We start from the raw sequence: 27,310 nt of genomic DNA on the forward strand, positions 1-27,310 counted from the left end.
AGGATTATCTGACAAAGCTGTGATTTTACACATCAATTTACTGCATATCTCTTTTTCTCAAATGCCTTGAGTGGAATGATTAATTTACTCCTAGTAATTCAAGTTTTAAACATTGATTTTTTTTTTAATTTACAGAGTTTTCCTATGCACGTGTTCCTGAACTGTCATTTAAAGATGATTTTTTTCTAAACTATGATAAATGTAATGACCTGAAAAAAGTTTAGTATGTATTCAGATGAGCTGTAGATTATTGGACATACTTTGCTGTTTGTATACCGAATGTTGCAATAAAAATACTATTTTGAAAAAATAGAAAAATTGAAAAAAATTAGAGGAGAAATGTATAGGAGTACAGTATATGCATTTTAAAAATATGTTTATTAATAACTATAATAGTCCAGGTCATATACAGTATTTTTTTCAAGAATAAATCACACATGATTCAAACTGAACTGCATTGGATAACAGGTCCACAGAGGTTTCACATCTAAACTACTGTTTTCTCAATGATTGCAGTAGGATAGTGTACAGAATACTTACCAAATTGACTTCTGGTACTGTATCTGCATATCATCATTCAGATTTAAACAAAAACAAAATGTAAAAAGAAAATTATAAGGAATTCAATGAAACTAAAATTGAATAGTGGTCAGGTGGGCTAGAATGAAGTGAGACAACTTCATTGTCGTCACAGTCTTGCTGTTTTTTCAAGTTTCCTGTGTCTAGCAGATCCACATTCTATACTTTAATTGACATACTCTTTGAAGTTGCCACATACAGTAGCTCCTACAGAATCATCATGTTTGTTATATACTTTCTTACACCGTGTAAGTACATTATATCATTCATGTTTTACTAACGATTTGATTTCAAATTCAATAGTTAAAAATATTTTTAGCACTGTAGTAATCAACATTTATTTTCTTAAAGTTGTAGCTGGGGTTGATGTCAGACTGAGCTCTTCAGGTATGTTAATTATTTCCACATTTGTATTTATTTTTTGGCTCTTTTCTTAATTTTTATTTAGATGTATCAAAGAAATTAGCACAGGGGTGCTACAGCACTTCTTAGACATAAAATTAATTTTGACCCATCTCTCAAACATTAGAAGTAGCTGTTGTGATTATAATAATAAATTCTCAATCATTTCTATAAGTTTATTAAAAAGAAACTTTACTTGTTTGTTTCTTACTCAGACCTACTTCAACGTCCCCTTCTTAAAGTGGAGCCAGAACACATCAATGTGGAGGACATTGTCAGACTGCGCTGTGAAGCTGAGAGAGGAGAACAATGACATTTCTACACCGATCAAAGCCCAGAGCCTTTCAGAACAGTCCTGAACAGATTTAAAGTTTGTCAGCTCAGTACAACTGGGAGAGAGCTGCTGGAAAACAGAGCTCATGTACATAAAACTGAAGTCTTTCTGAGCTGTGCTGCTGAGATGATTGTGGAAAACCAAAGAATTATTTCAGAGCAAAGTGAGATCAAGAAAGTGGAGGTGGTTGGTGAGTTTTTTTAACCTTTTAAATATGAAGAATAATATTATAAATGCATTTCTATATTAAGTAGTGTTAGAACTGTAACTTCCTGTTACTGTAAATAGTATATCCAAACTGGCGTATGATAGTTTGAATAGAGATTGCCTAGGACGTTTCACAACTTTTCTGTGTTTGGTTTTGCATTTATGGGCTGCAAAAGGCCAGACAAACAGAAGGAATTGTGTAAATTATTTCAAAAAGGTATTGAAAATAAAAAAAAGATTATTAAAAGCCTATTACCAAAAGATAATGTTTTTTTTCCCTCAAGAATTCAACTTTGTCTCATTTTTATTAAATTCTTTCCTATTTTATTCCTTCCATCTCTGGCTCTGTCTCCTTCCCCTTCACCCAGGTGCTCTCTTTATAATTACAGATGACTAAAATCCTCTTTGTTTTGCCCACAGTTGGCTTTGGACAACTTCGTCTACAAGTGGACCGCAAGCACATCAACACAGAGGAAAATGTCAAAGCTCGCTGTGAAGCTGAGAGAGGAACATACTGCCATTTCTACATGGGTCCAAGTGCAGTCCCTTTCCGTTCAGAGCTGTACAGGAGAGAGTTTCAACTCTGTCTGCTCACTGTGTCTGGGAAGGAACTGTTGGGAGAGATGGGTGACAGAACAAGGACTGAAGTCTCTCTTAGCTGTGCCATTGAACTAACAGTTAAGAGTCTCAATTTTACTTCACTTCGTAGTGAGAACATCAGAATCAAAGTGGAAGGTAAGAACCATGTCATTTAAATTGAAAATATATATAACATACCTAAACACTGTTTATAGTTACCTTGTTTTTAAGATTGAACTATTTAAAAGCTCCAGTATAATATTCAGGTTGGAGATGTAATCAAGATGTAAACATTCTTTATAATTTTCTATTGGAAAACAATGTGTATAGTGTGTATTAGAAGAGAAATCAGACTTCGGCAGCAAACAGAGAATGCACGAACATGTGTGGAATTTTCCAGACTTTAAAAAGTTTAAGAAATTTCTAATGCAGTGTACATGAGAATGTGTGATATTCTTATTGTACTAGCTGTAGATGAGCAGTGATATGTGAAGAGTATTATGTGATAAATTCAAGGGAATAGAAACATTTTTCAGAAAGTTTTAATATATTGAAAAAAATGTACATTAACACATTATGAAGTGGCTGTAATTCAAACAGTATGTACTGAAATTGTGTATAACAAAATTTACAATTCATATAAAAAACTTAGGTTAATACTTCATTTTTTCTAACGAATTGTTCTAATCTGTTATTCATCAGCCAACCTGGTATTTACAGAATTGTCCTGACTCACAAATGTTGTTCTTTTGTTCCAGCTGTTGCAAATTTTAATGTCTCCATAACTGAAACAAGTAAGTAGATTCCTTATGTAAAATTTGTTTGAAATGGTAGTTGGTTATTCATAATTCAGAGGATCACCAAAACTGTTCTCCTTAGGAATTTTGCTAATAATCTCAAATAAAAGCAAATGAAAACCCACTTACAGTAAATGAAATGTCAGGGTAACACCAATCATCTAAGAGTAGGGAAGATGTGCCAAACTTAATCCCTTGTAGAGATGCTCTTGATGCCTCTTAAGAATAATTCATAATTCAAAACTTTATAATGTATTACCGTATTGCAATAATGTCATATTTTGCTGAATAACAAAAAATATGCAGTATACACATATTTAAGTGAATATTTATAATCAAAACGTAAATGCTCAGACTGAACAATTTCATGGGTAACAACGTTAAATGACAATAGAACTGCAAATAAAAATAAAAAAACTAAAATGTTTTGATTGTACTATATAAGTATTCACCACAAATAATTAATTCAACTGTTCAATCAATAAGTTCTAAATTGCTAAAGCAACCTAAAATTAGCTTAGATGCACAAAATTACTTTGACAAATAACATAAGCAATTGTATCCATCTACTACTGGAAGGGGGGTAAACAGTACTGAGAGATGTAATGTGGTTAAGAAAAGCAGCATGCACATTATAAAATTGTTCAGCATTCTTGCAGTCTTAGTTTGTAATGTTGTTCTGCTGTGTTGATACTGTAAGTAGATCTAGCAAAGCTATCCCTAAAATTTCAATTTAATGAATTGGGAATGTTTTATCTCTTTTTTTCCAAGATGTTACAAAGACAAATTCTAATACAACTGAACTCCGTGAGTATCTTCAGTGTCTGAAAGACGTGTTAAAAATATTCAGTTTAGTGATTCCATGTACAGTATTGTGTCCACTGAGATTAAATTTATTAAAACAAATTTATTCTATTAAATATATGATATCTTCTCATAGCCCACTGTCAAAAACTGAACTGATGCACTCTTTAAGCACCTCACTTAACCTGGAGCCCAGAGATTCATCCTCTAAAGTACCAAGTTGAAATTACAGATGTAAGATATTCTTTATTGTATATTCTAAAACATGAATGGTTTATTGGAAAATTACTGTACTTACAATTTAGCCAATTGGAACATTGGAATAATTTGTTTAGACAAATTGTTGCAGGGATGAATAACAATATTAGGATGGATTATTGCAGAATGGAATTATTGAGGTGATGTGAGTTAACAGTCAATGTGGAAGAACTTGTGCCAGAAGAAATTATTGTTAGAACGACATGTTGTCAATTGTTTAGGATGAGCAATGACTTGACCATTTGTTATGCACCCATATTAAATTAATTTGGCACATTTCATTGGTAGTGTCAGAAACAATCACAATTATGGTTTTCAGAAATTTTCTTCATTCTGGATAAATCTTTACCTTCTTCTTAGTGGTATTCTCAGTAGAAATGTAATACCATACTATTACACAATTATTATACAATTATTTTAATTGTTTTTCATTTGCCTTACACTTGCATAAGACTTGTATCAGTTAAACGATGTGAACTCAGTGCTAGCTATCTTAGCAATTTTGTAGCTTTGAGACAGTGCATACTTTTTCTGTCAGATAAGCTCAAATCATAAGGTCTGGTCTTCTGCCACAATCACACTTTAACATTCCTATATTTTTTTTCCTTTTCCAGGAAAATATCCTCATTCTTTTGTATGGGTAGCCATAGCTGAACTGTTTTCTCTAATGGCAACAATGCTCCTGAGTTTCCTCTATTTCAAACACAGTATGTTGAGATACTTTCCATTAATATCAATATAATGTCCTTATTTGAGGGTTTGTTATTAGACTGACAGCTTGTTATAGTTTCTAATTGAATAGTGTAATTTTAAGACCCAATGCTTTTTTTATATTGGATCCATCTTTTGTGTTATAAAGTGTTGTTTTCTTATGACTACAAAAGTGACAAAAGATGTAGCATGTCTAAAACTCTCAAGACAATAAATCAATATGAATTTTAAGTATAAAAAATTGCTGCTAAAATATATCTGGATAGTATAGTGGACATCAAAAGAAATAAGTTTTTTCTTTAAGTTTATAACTGCAATTTTACTTTAAAACTACAAGAATTTCACAACACTTTCATGAAATAAATTATTTCATAGAAGAAACATGATGCCCAGTGCCCTCTGTAAGTACAATGAAGACAAAATTGCAATTTTTGCTGTATATTAAAGCAATTTGGATATGAGATGAAAGATGAATATAAGGCAGAATGTCACCTTTAATTTCTGGGTATTTATATGCTTTTATGTTGCACTATTTTAGAATAATAGCAGTTTTTTTGTTCGATCCCCTTATTTCAGGTGAGCATAAGTATTGGGACAATTGGCTGCCCGGTGTTTCTTATTCCTGTTGCATTGATCGTGCACGAGATGTAAATGTGTACCATTGGATTTAGCCTCTGCTCTTCCCTTTGGTGTCTGCCTCTGGCATCAATAGGCCTAAACCAACATGAAGAGCAGGGAGCTGTTTATGAATTTAAAGCAAGCAATTTGAATGATGAAAGAAAAAATAATTCAATCAGAAACACAGTTCAGAAAGTGGACATGGAAAAGTCAACAAAATGGAATATTCTGAAAAAGAAATAAACCACTGGTGTACTTAGCAATCAACAACCAGGAAAACAACTGCAGTTAATTAAATTAATCAGATCTGGGAAGAAAAACTCTAAAACAACTGTTGCTGAAAACACCAACAACCTGAAGGTATCATAAACTACTGATTGCAGAAAACTTTGACAGTGGAAAAACCTCTCATCTGCACCACAAATACAAAGTTATGGACAGATGAGACAAAGATAAACCTCTACCAAAGAAGAAAGAGCAGAGTAAGGAACAAATTGCCGAAGATCCAAAGCATACCACTTCATCAATGAAACATGGTGGAAGTAGTGTCGTGGCTTGAGCATGCATGCTCAGTAGCTGCCTCTGGAACGGGATCATTCATCTTTATTGATGGTGTACAGTAACTAAGGACTGTAGCAGCAGAATGAATTCAGAAGTGTCAGGCCATGATATTTGGGCATTCTCATTGATTGATCTATTGTTCACAAAATCTGTGCCACATTCACTGATGTCCATCTGGTTAGGCTAAACTGTTGATCCAGTGATAAAGAAAATGTGCCTCTTCCACTCTTCCAGATGTACAGTACCTGAGGTGTTGGTCCAACACATCGATGACATAACAGCATTGTTTTCCCGAGAAATAGGGCATAATGAATGATTTTTGTGTCTTTTTGTTTTTCATCAGGCTTAACATTCAGTATCTGATCTTCTGTGTCAACCTTCTTACTAATGAAGTGATTTAGCGCTTTATGTAGCAAAGTTATTTATATTTATAGTAGACTGGCATGAATGATAAAGTAAACACTATGGCATAAAAACTGAACAAAACTCAGAATCCATACAATATACATTATTTACTTAAAAGCGTATTGTGCATATATATGTTTCTTGTGATGCTCAGAAATGTTACACACACAGTACAAGAAGATGCTTTCAAATGGTTAAGCTGTAATTGTGTTTTTATTGTATTGTTTTAAGAGAAGTAATTATATTATTTATTGTATTTATGAAAAAAAAATCAAATTTCAATTGAACAGGAAGCCTCAGTTTCTCTATTTGATTTATTTCAGAGAGAGACAAACATCTCAGACAGAGGTAAGTCAGTACTTTGTATTCTCTACACTTTATTATTCTTTGGAAACATTATTAGTAGTAGTACTATATAGAAGAATGTTATTTAGTTTTAGAAACATTTCTGAAACCAGTATATAATTTTAAAAACGATTGTATGGATCTGCACCATTTTAATTTTTACATAGAAAAGAGATTGTATGCCACAATACAACATGCCACAGTATTAAAGCAGTAACACAGGCTCCCTGAATTCACACACAAAATGTTATGCAATACAACTACTTACATGTCAGTGTAAAATTATTTCTGGAATTTGGATGTCACTCCTCTCTCTTGAGGTGTCATACATTGTACTCTATGTATGCACAGTGACATTAAAAAACCAAAGTCATCAGACACAAATCTAAATTGAAGAATAAAGTCATAAGCACAATCTTTTGGCTTCAGCATCAAGAAGGAATATGCTTTTTATGTACAGCTCTGTCAAACAGCTCTTTGGTCCAGGGATACAAGATCTAGTCGCAAGATACAACTATTAACAGTATGTCTGTACTATGTTGAAAAATAGCTGTAATGCTATGATCCTGAAAAAATGTAGTGGACAGCAGATATTTGTGTTTTTGTATAAATAAATACCACTTTGTTTAAACTGTAAATTGTAATGCTTGTATTTCCGCATACTGTATTGTAAGGATAACTCTACAAAAGCAAGAATTCAGAGAGATGGGAACGTAAGTACTGTATGTGTGAACATACCGTACTTCTAAATGTACTTTAAAACCTAAATGCAGGAGTGTAGCTTTATTGTATTTACATGTGCTTTCTCCTCAACAACCTTGCAAACATTCACAGTTTTTTTTATTTAGATTTTTGTACACACTAATGATGAATAGACTGGAAAGATGAACAGATTATCAAGTATCAAGTATTACTTGTTAATGTGTTCCAAATATTGCAAAACATCATTTGACAATAAACTATAAAGAGATCTATCAAAAATAATGATAAACATCACTTGCCATGTATTTTAGATGTGCACAGGGTATTCTCACAAATCGTATGACCAACTTTAGAAATATATTGTATATTAGCATTCATGCTCATTAGGATCAGTGAAACAGGCATGTTTCCAACTATTTTTAATCTTTCATATGAACATCCCCAGAAATTCAATTAAATCAACATCTGCGCCACTGAGATGATGAAGTGAAGAGCAAAAGCCCAGAAACAAAACTCAAGGATTTCTTATTTTCTTCAGTCAAAAACTAATGAACATACAGGAACGGCCCAAATTATGACTCATGAAAAATCCTATGCTTTGTAGTTAACCTCTCATGTCTGTTCATGTAGTGTTCTTTAAATTTGTATTTCCAAATACTGTATGTTTTACCAAATATTTCAATTTTCTGATTTTAGTTTACTGGTGGGTATTATCTTAATTTGTGTTCGTCTTTGTATGCTTTGGTGTGAAACATTAAGTGGCAATGAGTTTTGTCTTTGAAATACTTTCTGTAGAAATAATGTTTTCTGTAATTATCTATAGCATATGTGCTTAATAAATTTGTTAGCAATATATTAACTATTATGTACAAGTATTGTATATTGTTATTAATTTATTGTATATTGTTATATGTGTTATACAGTATATTGCTGTTGTGTGACCTGTTTCTGTATCTTACCTATAGGATAAGCCTACAAAAAATGATGTCACTAGTACTAAGTCTTTGAACGTTTTTGTCTTGAGTTAAATTTGGCTATTAAACAACAGTATTTTACTTATTGTTAAACAAATGAGCTTTTTATATATTTATTTGTAAAGCAATAACAATTTATTAATATGGTGCCTTGAAAATGTTTGGATAAACGGATATTGATGTGATGATGTGATGTAATTAGATATAACTGGAAGTCTTATTAAAACAAAGTTTGTGATTTAAACTATGTGAATTTGCTATAACATATTTTGGCTATAGCAAAGCTTTCTGTGATAAATTGAAACTACAGTGAGACAAATACAGAAGAATTTTCTTTAATGCATCTTTTGACTGCATCCTGAAGAATGCAGGTGTCCTCAATCCGGTTTAAAAATCAAGAACATTTTCCAGTTTCCCTTGAAATGTCATCTTTTGTATTTAATCCTGTACAAGTGTAGTAGCCATACACCAGTGGGGGTATGCAAAAGGTTTATTAGTTAGAACAGAGCTTCAGAAATTGGTGTAGTGATGTGATAATTTGGTTGTAAAAAATGAAAAAGAAGTTGTCAACTGAAACAAATTGAAGCAATGGGAGGAGTCCAACAATTCTGTTTGGTATTAATTGTGTTAATAGTGTTAGTTAGCAGGTTGTCTTTGGCTGCTGATGAAGGAAACAGATTTGAGAAGTCTGCTTTAAAGAGAATCCAGTAATAAAAGTAGTTCAGATCAATACGACTGTGGGGTACAGTGTCTTTGGAACAGGCACAAAACAGAGGCCATTGCTTACTAAGATAAGATAAGATCACTTTATTGGCCATATAGAATTTCTTGTATTAGGAATTTGTCTTTTTGCATCCCCCAACTTGCTGTCCATGAGACACACAGACAGGGAGAGAGCTTGGGGTCAGAGCACAGGGTCAGCCATTCATATGATGCCCCTGGAGCAGTTGGTGTTAAGGGCCTTGCTCAGGGGTCCAACGGAGTAGGATTCCTCTGCCGGCCACAGTATTCAAACCAGTAGCCTTCCAGCTACAGGTGCAGATCCTTAGCCACAGAGCCATTTTGGTTCATGTACCCTGTATCATAAGATCTTAAAATGTTAGAAATGTATAATAACAAACCAAATGTATCCCAACAATATGTTTTAAATAAAAAAAAATATAAAATATAAAAAAATTTTGCCCTGCCTTTTAATATCATGACTTACTTTATGTTACATGGAAGCTACACTTGGGCTTGTACTGTATTCTTGTTGCAAAGGGTAACCTAGAGGTAGGCCTCAATTACAGCATACTGTATAACAAAACAGTTTAATTTACCTGTGAATGCAACTGGGACTGCACAATAGCCATGGAAAATTTAGTTTTATTGTAACTAACAACAACAATAAGAAGAAGAATCTTTTACATAAAAATACTTTTGAATAGAAGTAAATTTTTTCATACTGAATCCTGAATTCATGCTTGGTTCATCTGGTACTAAATGGATCTACTGTATATGGATACCATATACTGAGAGTTTTTCTTTTCAGTGTTGGAGCAGGATTATGTTTTATAAGAATCTTACAGAACTCCATTAAAGCCTTTTCAGTCCTCTACAGAATCCTACTGAGATACTATAGGTTAAGTCTTTTAAGTACTGTAGAAAAATACAATTTTAATGGTATCTTTAAATATAGAGTCCTATAGTACTGTGATAGGATCCTATACTGTAGGTCTTTTCCGTAAGTGAAAAGGAACCAAATGGCAGTTCAGCTCAAATGTCTACACTTCAGAAGTAGTGTGGTCTCATGCAGGGCCCAAAATAATGATCAATTTTGTTATCTTGGGAGCTCAGAAGAGCACATACTGTACCTCCTTAGAAAGACATCAAGTACAGTGCATATCAAACATTTAGCGTTTCATATACCACATATTTATGAAACATTTATATATTTACAGTATACTGTATATACTGTACATACTATACAGTTTTAGCCCTTCCATTAATTTCTCACACACAAGCACATTATGTCACAGTGTAGATAAATGACCAAATAAACATGATACATTACAGATTTAACAGACAATTACATATTAATAAAACAGATAAATACTTTTCCTATTGATATATTATAATCTGCATTAACAATATAGACTTACAGTTTTCATCCTGGTCTGGAACTACCGTACAACAGAAACGCAATCAGAAGTTTCACTCACCATCCAACCTGGGGTGAGGTCCGGTGTATATGCAGGTTTTCCATGTGTTTTTATAGCACTAGTACCTGAAAAGCAAAGAGAACTTGGTAAATTGGTCTAATTAAGTCTATAATTCAAGTTGTTTAAAGTTCAACTAAAAACCTGTAAACACATTGTCCTTATTGGACCAGAATTGAGTGTGACCATCTAGTCACCTACACATGCAGCAGATCAGCTAGAGAATGAAAAATGTCTTCAAAAAATGAATCAATGGGAAATTTGACGAAGTTGGATTGTGCAGACAAAACAATTTTATAGTTTGACAAGACCAATTCAATACTATGTGTTGAATAAACATGACCTTCTAAGAAGGTCTTGGGTACAGAAAGAACATCTTAATCAGGAGCAGAGCAACAAAGATAGCCAATAAAACTAGTTTGTTGGCATGTAATATTATTTGTGAATGACCCCTTTAAAGGGCAAATAATTTTAAAATCAAACCAATCCAATAAACCAAATGTTAAAATCAAAATCCAATCCAAGGTTGATAAGCGCATCCAAGCAATTATTTGGATATGCTTATCAATTGAATGATCAATTAGGGGTTTAAACATATTCAAGTTTTTCATAATGTCTGTAACTGGTCATAACATGAACAAAAGGCCTATCTCAAAGAAGCAAGAAGTCTGTTGGTTCTAAAATTACACACAAACACACGAATTATCTGCAATGTGGGTTAGATGGAAAAACTATGATGACAGCTCATCTGTATTCTCTTTAAAGAGAAGAATCACCATTCTTTTGATGGCACATCAATTGATGAATATGAGTAAACACATTCTGAATTGATGCTTTCTCTCTTAGTGCTGCTGAATGCAAGAGAAAATGTACTGTGTGACTTTAAACTTACGTTTTTGACAAAGACAGAAAACAGTTACAGAGTTTACCAAGGCAAAAGTCTGAAGAGATCAAGTCAGACAACTTCATTGTTATCACAGCTTTTTTTTTACGTTTCCTGTGTCAAGTAACTATGTATGGTAGTTCTACACCTTTATTCGCACTGAAAGTGGATCTTAAACCCTGCAGTAGCATCATGCTCTTTATGTCATTTCTTACACAGAGTGAGTACATTAACTTTATTCATGCTGAAAGCAGACTTTTCTCATTGATTTCAATCAGAAACTTTTACATGTTGAGATTTTTACATTAATGTTAATGTTCTTCTGTTAAAGTTATAACTGGAGTAGAAGTGAGAGCAAGTTGCTCTGGTAAGAGCACTGTATTTATGAAATATATCACTTACATATAGTAAGTAATCATTACTTAAAGTATTTACTTTTAAATTAAATATTATACTTATTTATTAATAAGACATTTTAATCCGGGGAAATATGTGTTGAAAATTGTCTTACATGTACTAAAAAGATAACAAATAATGTTTCTTATTGATCAATAAATGTATTTCATCAGACAAATTAATCAGATCATACAGTAGATCATTATCATGAATAATCAGTTATCATCAAATTTTATATACTGTACATATTCAGGATAGTATTATGTTACTCCTAAATTGGACATGAGCTTTACAGTAAATTCTCAACTCAGTGAAGTTTACTTACAGATGCAGCCATTCAAAGTGCGCGTTACAGACACGTACCGCAGATGGCGTCGCGCATTGTGACGCAAGATGACGCGCGGCACCGCAGTACGTGATTGGTTGACCGACAGGGGCACTCGTGGTCGGTTGGTCTGTCGTAGAAAGACTTACAGTAAACGTCTTTGCTGTGCCCGTTGTAGATATTGAATTTTACCACTGAAGGGAAATCTTAGTAGCTGAGCATAAAAAGAATAGGAGCATACTGTAACGCGTGTGAAGGCCATAAACGATATTAATTTTGGAACATAAACATACACTACTGTATATGGCTGGTCTTTAAAGAAAAAATACACACCAGTATTCCATTTCTCCCTAAACATTTTAAGCATTGAAGTCTTTAACTAAAGAGATACCGGAGTCAACAAGCATACTTTTAGAATTTGATTAATAGGGAATATAATATGGAATCGCGTATCTAAAGAATTTAATAACGATATGATTATATTCGTGTACTGCGACAGGGCTGTGTAGGGCTGTTTCGCCTCCCTCTTCATGTGACTTCCCCTGGAGCCTACTGGTCTACGTGCCCGCTTACCAACTCACGGGTTGTGTGTTCAAATCCAGCTGGTGCTGGACTTTTCTTTTAACAAGCATTTCTTCGAAAAAATAGAATAGCGATATTATGGACAATCAATTGACTTTTATATTTCAAAATATCACAACATGATCGATTCTAAGTCATTTTTGATAACAATGAATAGTCACCTTCTTCCCTTCTGACAACGGTCCCTGCTTCTGCTTCCTGCTTCTATTGTGTATAGGTGTGTGTGTAATAGAGTACATTTTTATAGAGAAATGGAGGCTGGACAGTATGCGATACAATATAAACATTTATATTGATTTAAATTGTGTTTTGATTTAAATCGCAAAAGCGTGTTTAATTATATGTGTTTTTTTAATCATAATCAGGCTAATGCAACATAAATTGATACAGTATCTCTGTCTTATTTTTAGTAAATAAAGTGCATTTTTGCACACTATATGTGCAAACGTTTTATGATATGTCGCTGTTGTGAATGTCTGTGGACATGTGCTGGCTGGACAGGAGGCTCTACTGTACACAGAGAGCTTAGAAGACAAAGATATCAATTTATTTTAGTCAAAAATTTATATATCACCTTTAAAAGTGGAATCTCAAAGCAAAGTAAATACCCAACACTGATTGAACCCATCTGCTATGCTAATAAAACACCTTGAATTGAATTGAATTGAAGGAGAGAGGGGGGGAGGGCGCGTGGCAAATAAGATACACTCCACAGGCATCCACAACAGCAACATATGAAACGTTTGCACATATAGTTAAGTTATTACTTGGTTTTCAAAGTCGGGAGACATTAGAGGCTTGCCACACCCAGACTGTTAAACCAACGCATTAGCACGTCAAAGCCCATTGAGGACCCGGGCGCAATAATTGTTTTGTCCCTTGATTTACTGATCTGCATTAATTATGGAAATCGAGTTCCTGCTCTGTGCAGACGACCTGGTCCCGCTGTCGCCCACAGAACAGAGGCTGCGCCAGAACCTGGCACTGCTGGAGCAGCACTGTCAGACCTGGGCGCCGACAGTCAATCTGGACAAGACCAGAGTTATGGTTTTCCAGAAAAAAAGCCAGACCTCAGGGAAACAGGTACAAATTCACACTTAACAACACATTAACACCTAACAACGGGAGCAGGGACGAATTAGGCCAGTACCCACTATTGTTAAACATACAGAAAAGGATATTAAAGTATTGAATATTAGTATTGGCTTTAGTATTAGCCATACAGTGCCCATAAAGTGCCCATTTTCCATTCAGCGGGTGCCTGAGCCGCTGTGTCCTATCTTCTGACAGTCGCCGTTATGAACAAACATTTCTTTTAAAAAATGAGACGTTTCCCTTGGTCAGAGATATAAATATATAATATATAAATAAATTAAATTTAACTAACATGTGAAATAGCGTGTGAAAAAGTGGTAGTTTAAGCTTTTCTGCTAATATAATATGGAATTGCGTATCTAAAGAATTTCATAACGATATGATTATATTCGTGTACTGCGACAGGGCTGTGTAGGGCTGTTTCGCCTCTCTCTTCATGCGACTGTACCAGGAAGAGGATTTCTTTCTATTCGAAACGTGTATTTTAAAAGTTTAAGAAGTAAAAACCTTACAGCGTACACAGATTTCTAAACTGATCAGCATCGTTATCTTTGTCTTATGCATAATAATGTTCACCGCTCTGTCCAGCAAATTAATAATAAACTTTATTTTATATAGTGTTTTAAACGAATAAGTAATTAGATTGCTCATAAACCTAATCACTTGCTTTTTCTTTTTATTTAGGCTCGGATTTCAAATATAGATCGTATTATTAATAACCATAATAACAACCAACCAACAAAAACAACCATATAAACATAATACCACCCAAAAACATAGATAACGACCACAATACAAAATCAAATATATCAAACCATTATACTCTCGCAAATTCCTCCAATTATCATAATCCCGCCCCTTATGCAAAACCAAACCCTCCTCCCATCCCAGTTTCTCCTCTTTATCATAAACAAAATCCACCTCAATTTTCAACATAAAGCATTACTGCTTACTGGGTTTTTGAGGGGGGGGGAGGTGTCTTTCGCTGGAAATCTCGCCTGCTTCTACTTTACGAGTACAACCCCCTCTCTGCAGGAGTGCTGGCTGTGACGAATTAAACCGGTTTCACAAGTATTTTTAAAGTAGGAAGTACAGTGTTAACTGGTAGCTGGGCACCTTAATTAAGTCGCTTTAACATGCTAATGCGTTGGTGTAACAGTCTGGGAGTGGCAAGCTTCTAATGTCAACTCGACTCGATTGGAAGACAATGAACGTATTTTAGCCCTAAATGAATTAATAGCAAACATGGTTTACATAAAAGACATTTTTCCAAGAAAGTTTATAATAATGCGATCTATAGTTGAAATCTGAGCCTAAATATAAAGGAAAAGCATTTTCAGAGAGCAATCACGCTGTGTTTATGTAGAAAAAGCGATTAGGTTTATGAGCAATCTAATTACCTATTCGCCTAAAACGCTATATAAAATAAAGTTTATTTAGAGATGAATGATCAGTGTCGCAGTTTAAATAATTTTCGTAGGAGGGCTTGGACAGATTCCAAGTGCATTTTTGCAATTTACGTTGCATTGTCCAATGTGCTGTTGTAATACAGTGTAGAATACAGTTAGTCTAAGCTTTATCAGCTTTATTTATGGGTTGCAATTTAGAAAAAGTCAAAAACCGCACTCAAAATGCAATTTAGAGCTTTCTGGCAAGAGGAGACACCCAAATTATAATGTAACATGCCACTGTTTGTGCATGAACAAAGTTATACTGCAATTTTCCTTAGATACGCGATGAAAAAAAATAAATTTTTTGAATCCCCGGCGGAACACACTCCATAAGAATCAGCGCTTTTATACAGTATATCGCCTTTAAACACATATATTTAAACACGCGTTTACGATTTAAATCAAAACGCGATTCAAATCAATATAAATGTTTATTTTGTAACGCATAGGTGACTATTCATTGTTATTAAAAAGACTTAAATTCGATCATGTTGTGATATTTAGAAATATAAATTTGTTTGGTGCGTTTTATTATATCTCTGACCAAGGGAAACGTTTCATTTTTTCAAAGAAATGTTTGTTAAAAAATAAAGTCATACAGTAGTTCCATGGGATTCAATCACAGACCATGTGACATGGGAGTCAGGAAACTAACACACAGCGCCACCAGATTTGATAACGCTATAAAAACGCTATAAAATAATGTTACTAGGCACAGAACAAGTTTACAGCACAGTACAATAATAAATGCTGACCATGACTTTAGAAGCATAAATTACCTTACACTCAATTTAAACACAAGCTGTCTTTAGCCCTCTAAGCTGGTTCATACAGAAATGTAGAAATCCAGGCTCAGAACACACAGCTTCATTAGCGAATACATATGCAGGACAACTAGAGAAGACGTTTTACAGAGGATGGATTTTTAGAAACATCCCATCAGTGACATCACTGAAGTCAACTCCTACTGTAGGTAACTGTCGTGTGGATAGTTTCACAAGAATCAGACAAAGGTTTAAACATCGCTTGCTCTAGATAAAACTGCAAAAAAAAAACAACAACCCATAATGTACTTCTTTGCGGCTCTGTTTGCCCAAATCATATATTCACAGCGTGAAATTAGAAAATAATATTACGTAACCAAAATCCGCAATATGGAAACAGAACCTGTGTAATTGTTGACAGATGATGTTCTCGTAACATTTTTACAAGACAAACTACAACATTTAAAAAATGACTTGTATGTACTTGATATCTCTAATCAATCCACAGCGATATAGTTAAAGCAGTCCCCGCACAAAACGAAACTAAAACGCCCTGGCCATACCGTTTTGCGCTTCTTATCAGTTGCTCAAAAGTAATTTGACCGTATGAAATGCATAATATAAACCAAGAAACATATACAGTACGTGAGCAGTATTTACGTAGTATCGGTGTCAAGACATACCTCTCAAATACTGTAAATCAAGTTAAAAATATCTCAAGACCGATTCTGGTCATAATGAAACCATGTTTCGTGTATGTTTTCTTTAAAGTACCGAGACCAGCCATATACTGTATGTTTATGTTCCAAAATTAATATCGTTTATGGCCTTCACACGCGTTGCAGTATGCTCCTATTCTTTTTATGCTCAGGCACTAAGATTTCCCTTCAGTGGTAAAATTCCATATAAATATTCAATACTTAAACGGGCACAGTTAAGACATTAAATATAGATATACATACTGTATACAGTACAGTTTGCATACAGTAATATGTTTATGTTCCTAAATCAATCTCTTTTATGAGCATGTGAAAGGCATGGTGAATCGATTCTCAAAAATTACTGTACTTTGCATGATTGGAAAAAAATGCGTGATTGCGAAATGCTGTGGTGTTACTTTTACAAAGACGGTCAATGAAAAAAAGAATGTGGACCAGGGCAATACTTTGAGTTTACAGCTTGTCCAAGGTCATTTATTATTAATACTATTAGTAATATCTTCGTTAAAGACTTTGATGGCTACAGCTCAAACATGAGAGGTTGAGCTTTATTAGCTCCATCTTGCGGAAATTCCGGATACTATTATTTTGCTAGCGGTATTTACCGGTAACTTGCGGTATTTACTGGTAACTCGCGGTAGACTACGTACAGCGTACCGGAAAATAATGCGGTATCGCCCGCGCATTTTGAATTGCTGCATCTGTAAATACAATTTTTCCTTCTTTAAAGAAATTGATTAACCAGTATTGAATTAACTGAAAACAGTTGACAGTTCACATAATTTAATTCTATTTCATGTTAGATCCTTACAAATTGTTCTTTTATTGAATAAGAGTAAAACATTTTGATTTTTCATTAAAAGATTTACCAAGTCAACAAACTATATTTCTCTAATGACGTGCAGTAAAATATTTAAACAGTTTTGTTTAAATTTAGATATATGTAGATATAAGTATATTATCATGACTAGTCTTTTATTTTGCAGTGAAATTATATTAATGCTGACTTCAGCACCAATCATTTGGATTATTATCTCTTTGTCGTTTTTACCATCTTATTGTACTTTTATCTGATAAAGATTATAAAAAAGAAATTTCACATATTTGTTTCATGCTCAGAACCAATTGAATATCCCCTTCTTAAAGTGGAGTCAGAACACATCAATGTGGAGGAATTTGTCAGACTGCACTGTGAAGCTGAGAGAGGAGAACAATGTCACTTCTACACTGACCAGAGCCCAGAGCCTTTCAGAACAGTCCTGAACAGGTTTAAAGTTTGTCAGCTTAGTGCAACTGGGAGAGAGCTGCTTGAAAACAGAGCTCATGTACATAAAACTTAAAGATGATTTATTTATAAACTACAGTATGATACACTAAGATAAATGGTACAGACTGCAAAACACATCAATTGAGTTAATTACAATGTGTTAATTACTTGTTGTATGTATGTAGAAGAACAGTAGATTTAGATGTTTTGTTTGTTATATATCACATAATAAAATATGAATTTAAAATATTAATTTCTATACTTTTACACATACATTTTCAAAGGTTTTGTTAATAATTACTAATAACATAACATGCCATCACAGTCCTGCTTTTTTCTGCTAAATTGTTGCAACACTTTTTCCAAAAAGGCAAATAGTGTTTTTCTAAAATCATTGCAATTTAAGCAGAACATAATTTTAAAAAGTTTCAAGAACTTCAATGGAAATAAGAATTAATACTTGGTCAGTTCTGCTGGAAAGAAGAGAGATAACTTTATCGTCGTCATTGTGTTGTTCTGTGGGTTTTTTTCTTTCCTGTCATCTAGCAGATGTGCATTCTACACTCACTGAAGATTCAACATACAGTAGTATCTTTATGCAACTACAGAGCTATCATGCTTATGTATTTTTTTACACTGAGTAAGTATTTTATATCACCAATCTGTTTGACCAATGACAGATTTTCTTCTAATCCCACAATTTAAATACATTTTTATGGGGTAATAACATTCTTCTTTGTTTTCTAAAAGTTGTAGCTGGGGCTGGAGTCACACTAAGCTGTTCAGGTAAGTTATTTATTTCCAAAATGTATTTATTTTGTTTGATGTTCATTATTATTTACAGTACATGTGTTAAATGATTAGCAATTAACACAGAAATACTGTATACATTCTTCATATACATACAGTAATATTTATTTTGATCCATAGGCTTAAAATATTATTATTTATTCTCATTTCCAAATTATATTATTCTATTATTTTTATGGTTACTTATATAATTTGAACACGTTTTTTATTTATTATTATTATCAGTAATAGTAGTAAAGCCCATCATCTTCATCTCTATCTGCCCACCTCTGTATGTATCATTTTAATGTTAAGTAAGTTTAAGTTTGCTTTATAGAATTTTTTCTTTGTTTCACACTCAGACCCAATTGAATGTCCTCTTCTTAAAGTGGAACCAGAGCACATCAATGTGGAGGACTTTGTCAGACTGCGCTGTGAAGCTGAGAGAGGAGAACAATGTCACTTCTACACTGACCAGAGCCCAGAGCCTTTCAGAACAGTCTTGAACAGGTTTAAAGTTTGTCAGCTCAGTGCAACTGGGAGAGAGCTGCTGGAAAACAGAGCTCATGTACATAAAACTGAAGTCTTACTGAGCTGTGCTGCTGAGATGATTGTGGGGAACCAAATAATTATTTCAGAGCAGAGTGAGGTCAAGAAAGTGGAGGTGGTTGGTGAGTATTTTTCATTTCAACTATTACATTTGAAGAATATTATAAATTTATTTTTTGTATTTGATGGAAAAACTATTGTGATTTCCTATTACTATAAATATTGTATCAAAAGTATATCATATTTTGAATAAGGATTGTATAGAACATTACATGATATTTCTGTGCCATGCATAGTTTTAATTTGTTACTAATGGCCCTTTAAATGTTTGTAAAAAACATGAAATTCATTAAATTGATCATCATTGCTTAAAAATGACTTGTTTCATTTCTTTAAAGTAAAACGATTCTATATTTCATTTCTTCCATTTGTTGTTCTACATCTTGCTAAATCTGGAAAACACCCCTGGTTTTGAATAACACAATATTATAAATATATTATTTTTATATTTGTACTGTTCTTTCTTTTACATTGTGATAATCATAATTGAATAATTCAACATATTCTGTACATATTTTCAAATATTTTGAAAAGCGATTCTCTAAAATCTTTCTGTGAAATATTAACTGTATTATAAATATTTAATCGATGTTCAAAATATCAATTACATTTGAAATAGGGCTACAAATGGCTGGTCAATAACAGGGGATCATTTAGAAAACTCCTGTTTGTTTTACCCACAGTCAATTTTGGACAACTTCGTGTACAAGTGGACCGCAAGAACATCAGCACAGAGGAAGATGTCAAAGTTCGCTGTGAAGCTGAGAAAGGGACAAGGTGCCATTTCTACATGGGTCAAAGCGATGTCCCTTTCCGTTCAGAGCCGTACAGGAGAGAGTTTCAACTCTGTCTGCTCACTGTGTCTGGGAAGGAACTGTTGGGAGAGATGGGTGACAGAACAAGGACTGAAGTCTCTCTTAGCTGTGCTGTTGAACTGGATATAAAGGGACAAAGTGTTTCTTCACATCATAGTGAGAGCATCAGAATCAGAGTGGGAGGTAAAAACCATCTCATTTATTTTTTAAAATCTTTTACACATCTAAACACACAGGTCCGATTTAAAAACAAGTGGAATATATGATCATTATGGAAATATTTTTCATATTTTTAACTGGAAGAAAAAAATTACAGTGTTTTAGGGAGAAATATCAGATTAAAGTAATCAACAAATACTAAAAAAGGCTAAATTACTGTAAAGAACATTTTGCGGTGTGGATTTCATTTTTCAAGATTATGTAATATCAAGATATTCCAGATGCAATATAAATGAGAATGTGTCTTCTATTAGTATTAAGCAAACAATATTGTATTGTAGTTTCAAGTGATTTATCGCTTGAAATATAACAGATTATGGATTTTGTGTATCTTTAATTTATTTAACATATTGGTTTTATAATTTATTTAACATTTTGATTCCTGCAAGAATAATGAGCAGTTTTGACTGTTCTGCAGGACTGAAAGCGAGTGGCGTTTCTACAAATATATGTGAGTAAAAGCATTAAGCAAAGCTATCTATAGATTGTAATAACATTTTATAAAGTACATAAAGCCTTAGTGTGAATGCTATTGTATGTGATGTAACATAATCTATTTGAAACTACATAAAATATTATGTATTAAAGACCAAAGTCATATTGATTTAATTTTTTTTTTGTTTTAACATATAAATATTCACTCACTTTAATGGGATGCACAATTCAAATAACACTGCAAAGTTTTTTTCTATACTAACATTCTAATAATAATAATATATTATTATTATATTTAGTCTTTTCTCATATTAACTACAGTAATGCAACACTCACTGGGCTATCTAAATCCACACTGAATAAACTACAGTATGTTCAGAATTTGGCAGCCAGAATCCTGACCAGGTCTAGTGCAAGCAATCACATTACTCCTATCATGGAGTCCTTGCACTGGCTAACTGTTAGGTTTCATGTCAACTTTATAATCCTCATGCTCACCTACAAAGCTCTGGAGGGGTTGGCACCTCATTAACTATCTAAGTTGATACCATCCTACTCCCCAACGTTCGCCCGTCGTGTTCTGGTCTTCTTTCTATCCTCTAAACCCGTCTACATTCTATGGGTGACAGGGCCTCTCCTGCTATGCTCCAAAGCTCTGGAGGTCTAATACTAAGGATATCAGAGAGTCGCCATCCCCGAGCCCTTTCAAATCTAGACTCAAAACCTTTTAAGAAGGTTTTTAGCTTTTATTTAACAGGTTCTGCATGCCCCTTTTTTCCTACTGTACTCCATAACTCCATCTACTATATCCTCTCAATGTGTATTTGTTTGTTGTTCTTTGAAGCACTTTGAGAAGCCAGTTTTAAAGACACTATTTTTTTTATTAATAATGAACAATTTATTGTACTATCTTACAGATGTTGTTCTTTTGTTCCAGCTGTTACAGATTCACGTTTCTCCACATCTGGATCAAGTAAGTGTCAGTATGATGTTGAAATTCTCCCTAGTCTGTCCCTTACATAAAGTTTGTTTAAGTGTTAACTGTTTAATCACAATTCATTCAGGCACCAATGTGCTTTCCATAGATCCATTGCTAATCATATCATATACAGTATGAGAACCCATATACTGTATAATGAAATTGCAATATGATATTAAGCATCTAAAATAAAGCAAATAAAAATCTGCCAAATATTCCTGTTCCTGTCTGTATTTAGAAAGTCCACTTATATGTGATGTGGCTAAGAAAAATAATGTATCAGAATTAACTTGTGTAGCTAGTCGTCCACTCACTTGTAAATCCAAACTGCAGCTTTGTTGTGGTGATAAAGAGGTTTATGACAATTCATTCCTTAGATTTTACTTTAATAAATATTGGATTTTTCTTTTCTCAAGCTGTTACAACATCAAATTCTGCCACAACTGGAATTGGTGAGTATCTCCAGTATCTGAAAGCTGCACTAAACATTTACATTTCCCATGATAGCTATTCTGTCCACTGTTGTTAACAATACCAAAAAACAGAAAAGTGATATAATAACAACATACAGTATATGATGCCCTTTCACAGTTTGCTGTCAAATACTAAGCTGTAACACCCTATATTAACTGCTCATTTTACTTTCTTCAGGTCAGCATCTCAAATTCATTTTGCCAGTTGCTGTTGTGCTGTTTTTACTGATGTCAGCAGCAATTCTGGGCTTCCACACCCTGAAACACAGTGAGTTAGACTGTTGTTACATCAACAGCAATCCAGAATTGAAACCCCGCAGGTTCAACCTCATATTGTAGCTGAACTTCTTATAGTCTGTTGTTGAACAGTTTAATTTCTTCAGCCTTTGACTGAGTTAATTAAGTTGTCTTATTAAAAGTTTTTGTTTAAGCAGAAGTCTGGAAGGAGGTCAAATTGTAATCTCACACTTCCACCTCTGTATGCATACTGTATAAGCTCCCTGGTATCTGTTCTTGCATTCCTTGCATCCACCCAGCCTCAATGTTGCAGCATTTGCTCCCTGGCTCATACCACATGAGTGAAGGGAGATGAGACTAATCTCTGAGCAGCACTGTCATTTCTTCAGCTAAAAAATATAAATAAAGCTAAAGTATTAAGCACACTATCCCTTTAAATTTGTTGGTTTGTGTCATCAATAATATTGGACCAAACTACTGAATTAAAGGTATGGATCCAAATACATACAGTAGTTTGTCTAGCATCAAGCACTACTGTATGTACTATATATTCACATCTGTATTAAGGAACATGCAAGCAATTGTTGAAAATCTATCTCTGAACAAACAAGTTCCTCCATATTTTGGTTTTCATTCCATCTGTTCACCAACAAGCATCAGCATACTGTAGTTATTCACTGCCAGTACCAACACCACTTCTGTCTCAGGCTTACCAAAAGGTTAATATAATGCCCTAACTTCAAATTAGTCCTTCTTAAATACTACAGCATCTTCTGGACCCGTTGTGAAATCACATTCTCTACCAATCAAACCTTAAACAGGCGTTCCTCCAAAACCATGCATTTCCAAACTGTCCAACCAAAAGCTTTAGCCCCAAATCTGTCATTGAGGAACTATCTGTGTTACTGAGTTCCTTTGATTTTTTCTGAGGGTATTGTCAAGTCTTGATCCTATATTGAGACAGCCATTTCCTCAGTCATATGAGTTATGCTACATTTTAATATGCTATCCTTATAAATGCTGTAGTATCTATCAAATTTGCCTGAACGTCTGAAATAACAGCTTTGCTCTAACCCTAGTAGACCTAGATTGACCAACACTTTGGCTATAACCTATATGGCTGAGGAAACACTGCCTGAACAGATTAATAGAATCCCTGGGGAGGGCAAACTGTGTCAAGGACCTGCTGCAAGGTGTGCAGATACAGTAGGTGGAAGAAAGGGATGCAAACCATTGAACCAAGGTAAAAGGATGATGTACTCCGAGTATAAACTCCATTGATTATCTTCATGGAGAATTTACAATTTTGGTGTTTTGCACTTAGAAAGATTTCATAGCATACAGTACAGTATATAAAAATACTGTATGATTGGTAGTGAAGAAACATTAAAATAACACAATTTGGATGTTGGTGAAAGAAGAGCTGTTTATTACGCTTGCAAGTGGGAGAGTAGCTTACCAAAGCAAGTCTCCCAGAACGGTTATAAGTTAGTCTTTTTATACAGTGTAACAAACAAAGTATTAGCACATACATCATATGACTTGCTAACTGTCGACTCAGTCATTTCCATTCTTATGCTGGTCTAACAGAAGAGACCTCCTCATATGGCACTTTGCCAGAACTCAGCATTCACAAAACAGGATGTTACAAGTTCCGCATAGACGTTATGTGAAATCATGAACAGACAACACTTGCTATGCATTTCCTGCTGACAGGCAAAGAATATGCAGCTTAACCTTTAGGAGATAAATTGTTAAAAGCATTTATTCTAGATTCTTCAGTAGATTGCACCTATTGAAAAAAAGGACGTCGTTGTTTGAGATGAATTTACCCAGTCATAATTTTATTTTTCAGAGAGAAACAAACCAGACAGTAAAAGGTGAATCTTTGCTTTTTTCTTATTCTCCTCATCATCTTTTTTCTTCTCTTGCCACGACCATTGCCTCCTTCAATCTCAATGTATGGGCTGCAACAATATTACATGATAAATTCTTACTAATTATTAAAACTGATGTCTCATGAAATGGACTGCTGGGAGTTTTTTGTTTTTATTTTGAATTAAAACTGTGTCGATTTTAAATTAATACTTGAATCAAAAGGCACTTTTATTTTAGGAAGTCAATCTTAAGCTTGTTTTTGCTTGATTCATGCCAGTTTCAGAAGAACTCCACCATTTTTATTCTAATACAAATAAAAAAATCTGATTATCTGATGATAATCAAACCGTCATTATAATAATACAATATTTTACATTGACATGCCTTCTTATTAGTACTGGATCAGAACAGAACTACATGGTGTAACAGTGTGGGAGTGGGAGGAGCCGCGGCAAACACCGGTAAAAGCTAACGCCCCGTCTGAGGGGATGGAGGCACTGGTGTGAGGTTAACGGAAACTGAAAAACAGAAGAAAGGGAGCGCAAGGCCAAAACTAAAAGAGAACTCAACCTGTCCCGGCCGGATGGGAGAAAAGAAAAAGAAAATGCAATGAAGGAAAAATATCCTCTTAACGCTCTGTTCACAATCCCTTTGTGGGGACTCGCTCCTCCCTCCAGGGAGGTGCTCAGTGTGATCTTAAAGGGCCCTCACAGCTGCGGCTCCTCCTTAATCAGCCAGGGCAGCTGTGGTTGCTCAGTCAATGCGTCACCCTTTATCCACACTGAACATGCCCCCATGTAATGCCACAGTGGTATTGTATGTAATTCTTTAAATCTTAATGTTATGATGCTTCTCTTCTATAGTGATAACGAAGAACATAGAAATAACAGTTCTGAGCTTGCTGTCTGTAAGTACTGTATGTGTGAACAGAAAATGTTTTCTTTGTATGTCATTTTACTCCATTTTACGTTTTTTCTCAATTTTACTTAAAACATAAATCCTACTTTAAAATCTGTTTTTCTCACTTTTCAACAGATGCCACTGTGAATAAAGAACAACCACAGACTGCAATGGTAAAGAGTTCAAATATTATATTTTCATCATATGGTAAATCTATTTTAATAATGTTCAAAATTCTAAAGTGTTTGATAATTGAGCAGTTTGAAAGGTGGTGTGTCATTTAAATTTTGTATTTTAAAAGAACCTTTTAAAGTATTACTGATAATCAGGACTCTGTGAAACAGTATGACAATTTAAATATCTGAGATCTCTTTCTTTCTGCTTATTTCGCACAGCAGCTGGAGGATGCAGACACTGATGTATGCTATGCCACTGTGAAACAATCTAAGCACCCCAATAAATCAGCACAAACGCTTCAATTAAGTAAAAAATGCGAATATGCCACTGTGATGATGCACTGAGAGAGAGTAACCTGAAAACAGTTCGACATTCATGTCTTCAATCAAAGAATAATAGAAAATGAATCCTAATGGGAAAATGTATTTCATTTATTAACTTTCACAGTACAGCATATTACTGATACATTGTTCAGTTATGGTCTATGTGTACTGGATATGAAAAAGTATTAGCTAATAAATTGATGTCAGAAAATCTGTTAAGGAAGTATTGTTGAATATTTCTTCATATATTTATATATTTACCTGCTGACTTACAGAGTTTATTTTTTGCTATCTTAACTAACTCCCCCACCCACAAATGGTGGTTGTTGTATGTGCATGCATGCGGTTTAACAATTTAAAGAAAACTGACGGATCATTTTTCCTAAACAAGAACTGCTTTGTATCAACCTATCAATTCTGTTCTGTCCTATTCTGTAAGCGAAGTCTAATATTTAAAGTTTGTTTTTATTTGCTATGTGGTCTTCTTGCAAACAGGAGATGACTATTAAATTGAACCTTCACATGTCTATACTTAGCAAGAACCTTAATACATTATGGTTGTGCAATTGGCTTTTGGGTGATGAAAAAAGTAAATTATTAAATGTTGCAATATGCTTAATAATTAACAATCAAGCAAGTTAAAACAAAGCCTAAGGGACAATTGTTCTGGGATGTGGTACTTGTATGCATCTATAAATCAAACACAAAAAGCAAAAAAGCACTTTAAATTTAAATTAACTTAATATGAAATATTAATATGGAATCATGTAACTAAAGTGAAATTTTTACAGCTGAAAATAAAAATAACCAAATGATGATAATATTTCTGAAAGTTTTTAATGATTTTAATTAATTAACATAAATATTGGTTTATGTAGCTGGTAGCAGTAGCTGAAAATAAAAAAATAAGTTACACAAGAAAATGTCACCCTCTTCAGGAACCCTTCCTGCATCAAATTCTTTAACTTAGTTATTTGCTAAGGTTATTTTGGAAAAATTTGATTTGCTTGTTTAATCTTAATTTCCCAACACTTTGATTTAACCAGCAACGGTTAAATAAAAAACAAATGATATACACTTGAACAGAGATAAGTTATATATGTACTTAGAAATATATACATTTTTTAATTGATATTATGCTTTTTGTTCCTCAGCAATGCTGTATATCATTTAATTGTTTTTGTTCATAACGTTTTATTTTGAAATATTTTGCTTAATTTGGTTTCACTTCCTTTCCAAGCTGTTATGACATTAGCAGTTTTAGTCATGTGAATTTATAAAATTATTGTTTTATACAACAGTTTATTTTTTCTTTTTGTGAAATAATTTAGGCATCAGTATAAAGCTTCACCTAAGATGTGTTATCCGTATACTTTGGTATCCAATTCTGCTAAAGAGCTTTCTTCCATAAGAGCCAAATTCACCACATACACTTTTTAGACATCTGCTAATTTATTAAGCAACTGTGAGTTAGTTCCCCACTACAGGCAGTTGCACCTGTATTTCTGTTCTATGTCCCC

At 33.7% G+C, this 27,310-nt stretch overlaps 1 protein-coding gene across 1 annotated transcript; it reads left to right on the forward strand.

Moving 5' to 3' along the window:
* Window positions 1-1,441: 1,441 nt before the first annotated feature.
* On the forward strand, window positions 1,442-25,889 carry LOC148839330 (uncharacterized). The gene is made up of 15 exons (XM_088935715.1): window positions 1,442-1,505; window positions 1,943-2,257; window positions 2,860-2,895; window positions 3,670-3,705; window positions 17,809-18,014; window positions 19,083-19,416; window positions 20,038-20,352; window positions 20,807-20,839; window positions 21,761-21,796; window positions 22,219-22,254; window positions 22,454-22,543; window positions 24,368-24,392; window positions 25,254-25,297; window positions 25,426-25,463; window positions 25,686-25,889. The coding sequence occupies exons 1-15, from the start codon at window positions 1,442-1,444 to the stop codon at window positions 25,809-25,811; spliced, it is 1,734 nt and encodes a 577-aa protein (XP_088791841.1). The 3' UTR covers window positions 25,812-25,889.
* The last annotated feature ends 1,421 nt before the right edge of the window (window positions 25,890-27,310 follow it).

The sequence above is a fragment of the Atractosteus spatula genome, chromosome 2 (genome assembly GCF_055471065.1).
Source record: "Atractosteus spatula isolate fAtrSpa1 chromosome 2, fAtrSpa1.hap1, whole genome shotgun sequence".
Classification (NCBI taxonomy): domain Eukaryota; kingdom Metazoa; phylum Chordata; class Actinopteri; order Semionotiformes; family Lepisosteidae; genus Atractosteus; species Atractosteus spatula.

Excerpts from the sequence above, each read along its gene's own strand:
- LOC148839330 (XM_088935715.1), top strand. The coding sequence starts at position 1,442 with ATGATTGTGGAAAACCAAAGAATTATTTCAGAGCAAAGTGAGATCAAG. Across the intron at positions 3,706-17,808 it reads TTCTAATACAACTGAACTCC|AACCAATTGAATATCCCCTT; the intron begins GTGAGTATCTTC and ends TTTCATGCTCAG. Across the intron at positions 24,393-25,253 it reads AACAAACCAGACAGTAAAAG|TGATAACGAAGAACATAGAA; the intron begins GTGAATCTTTGC and ends TCTCTTCTATAG.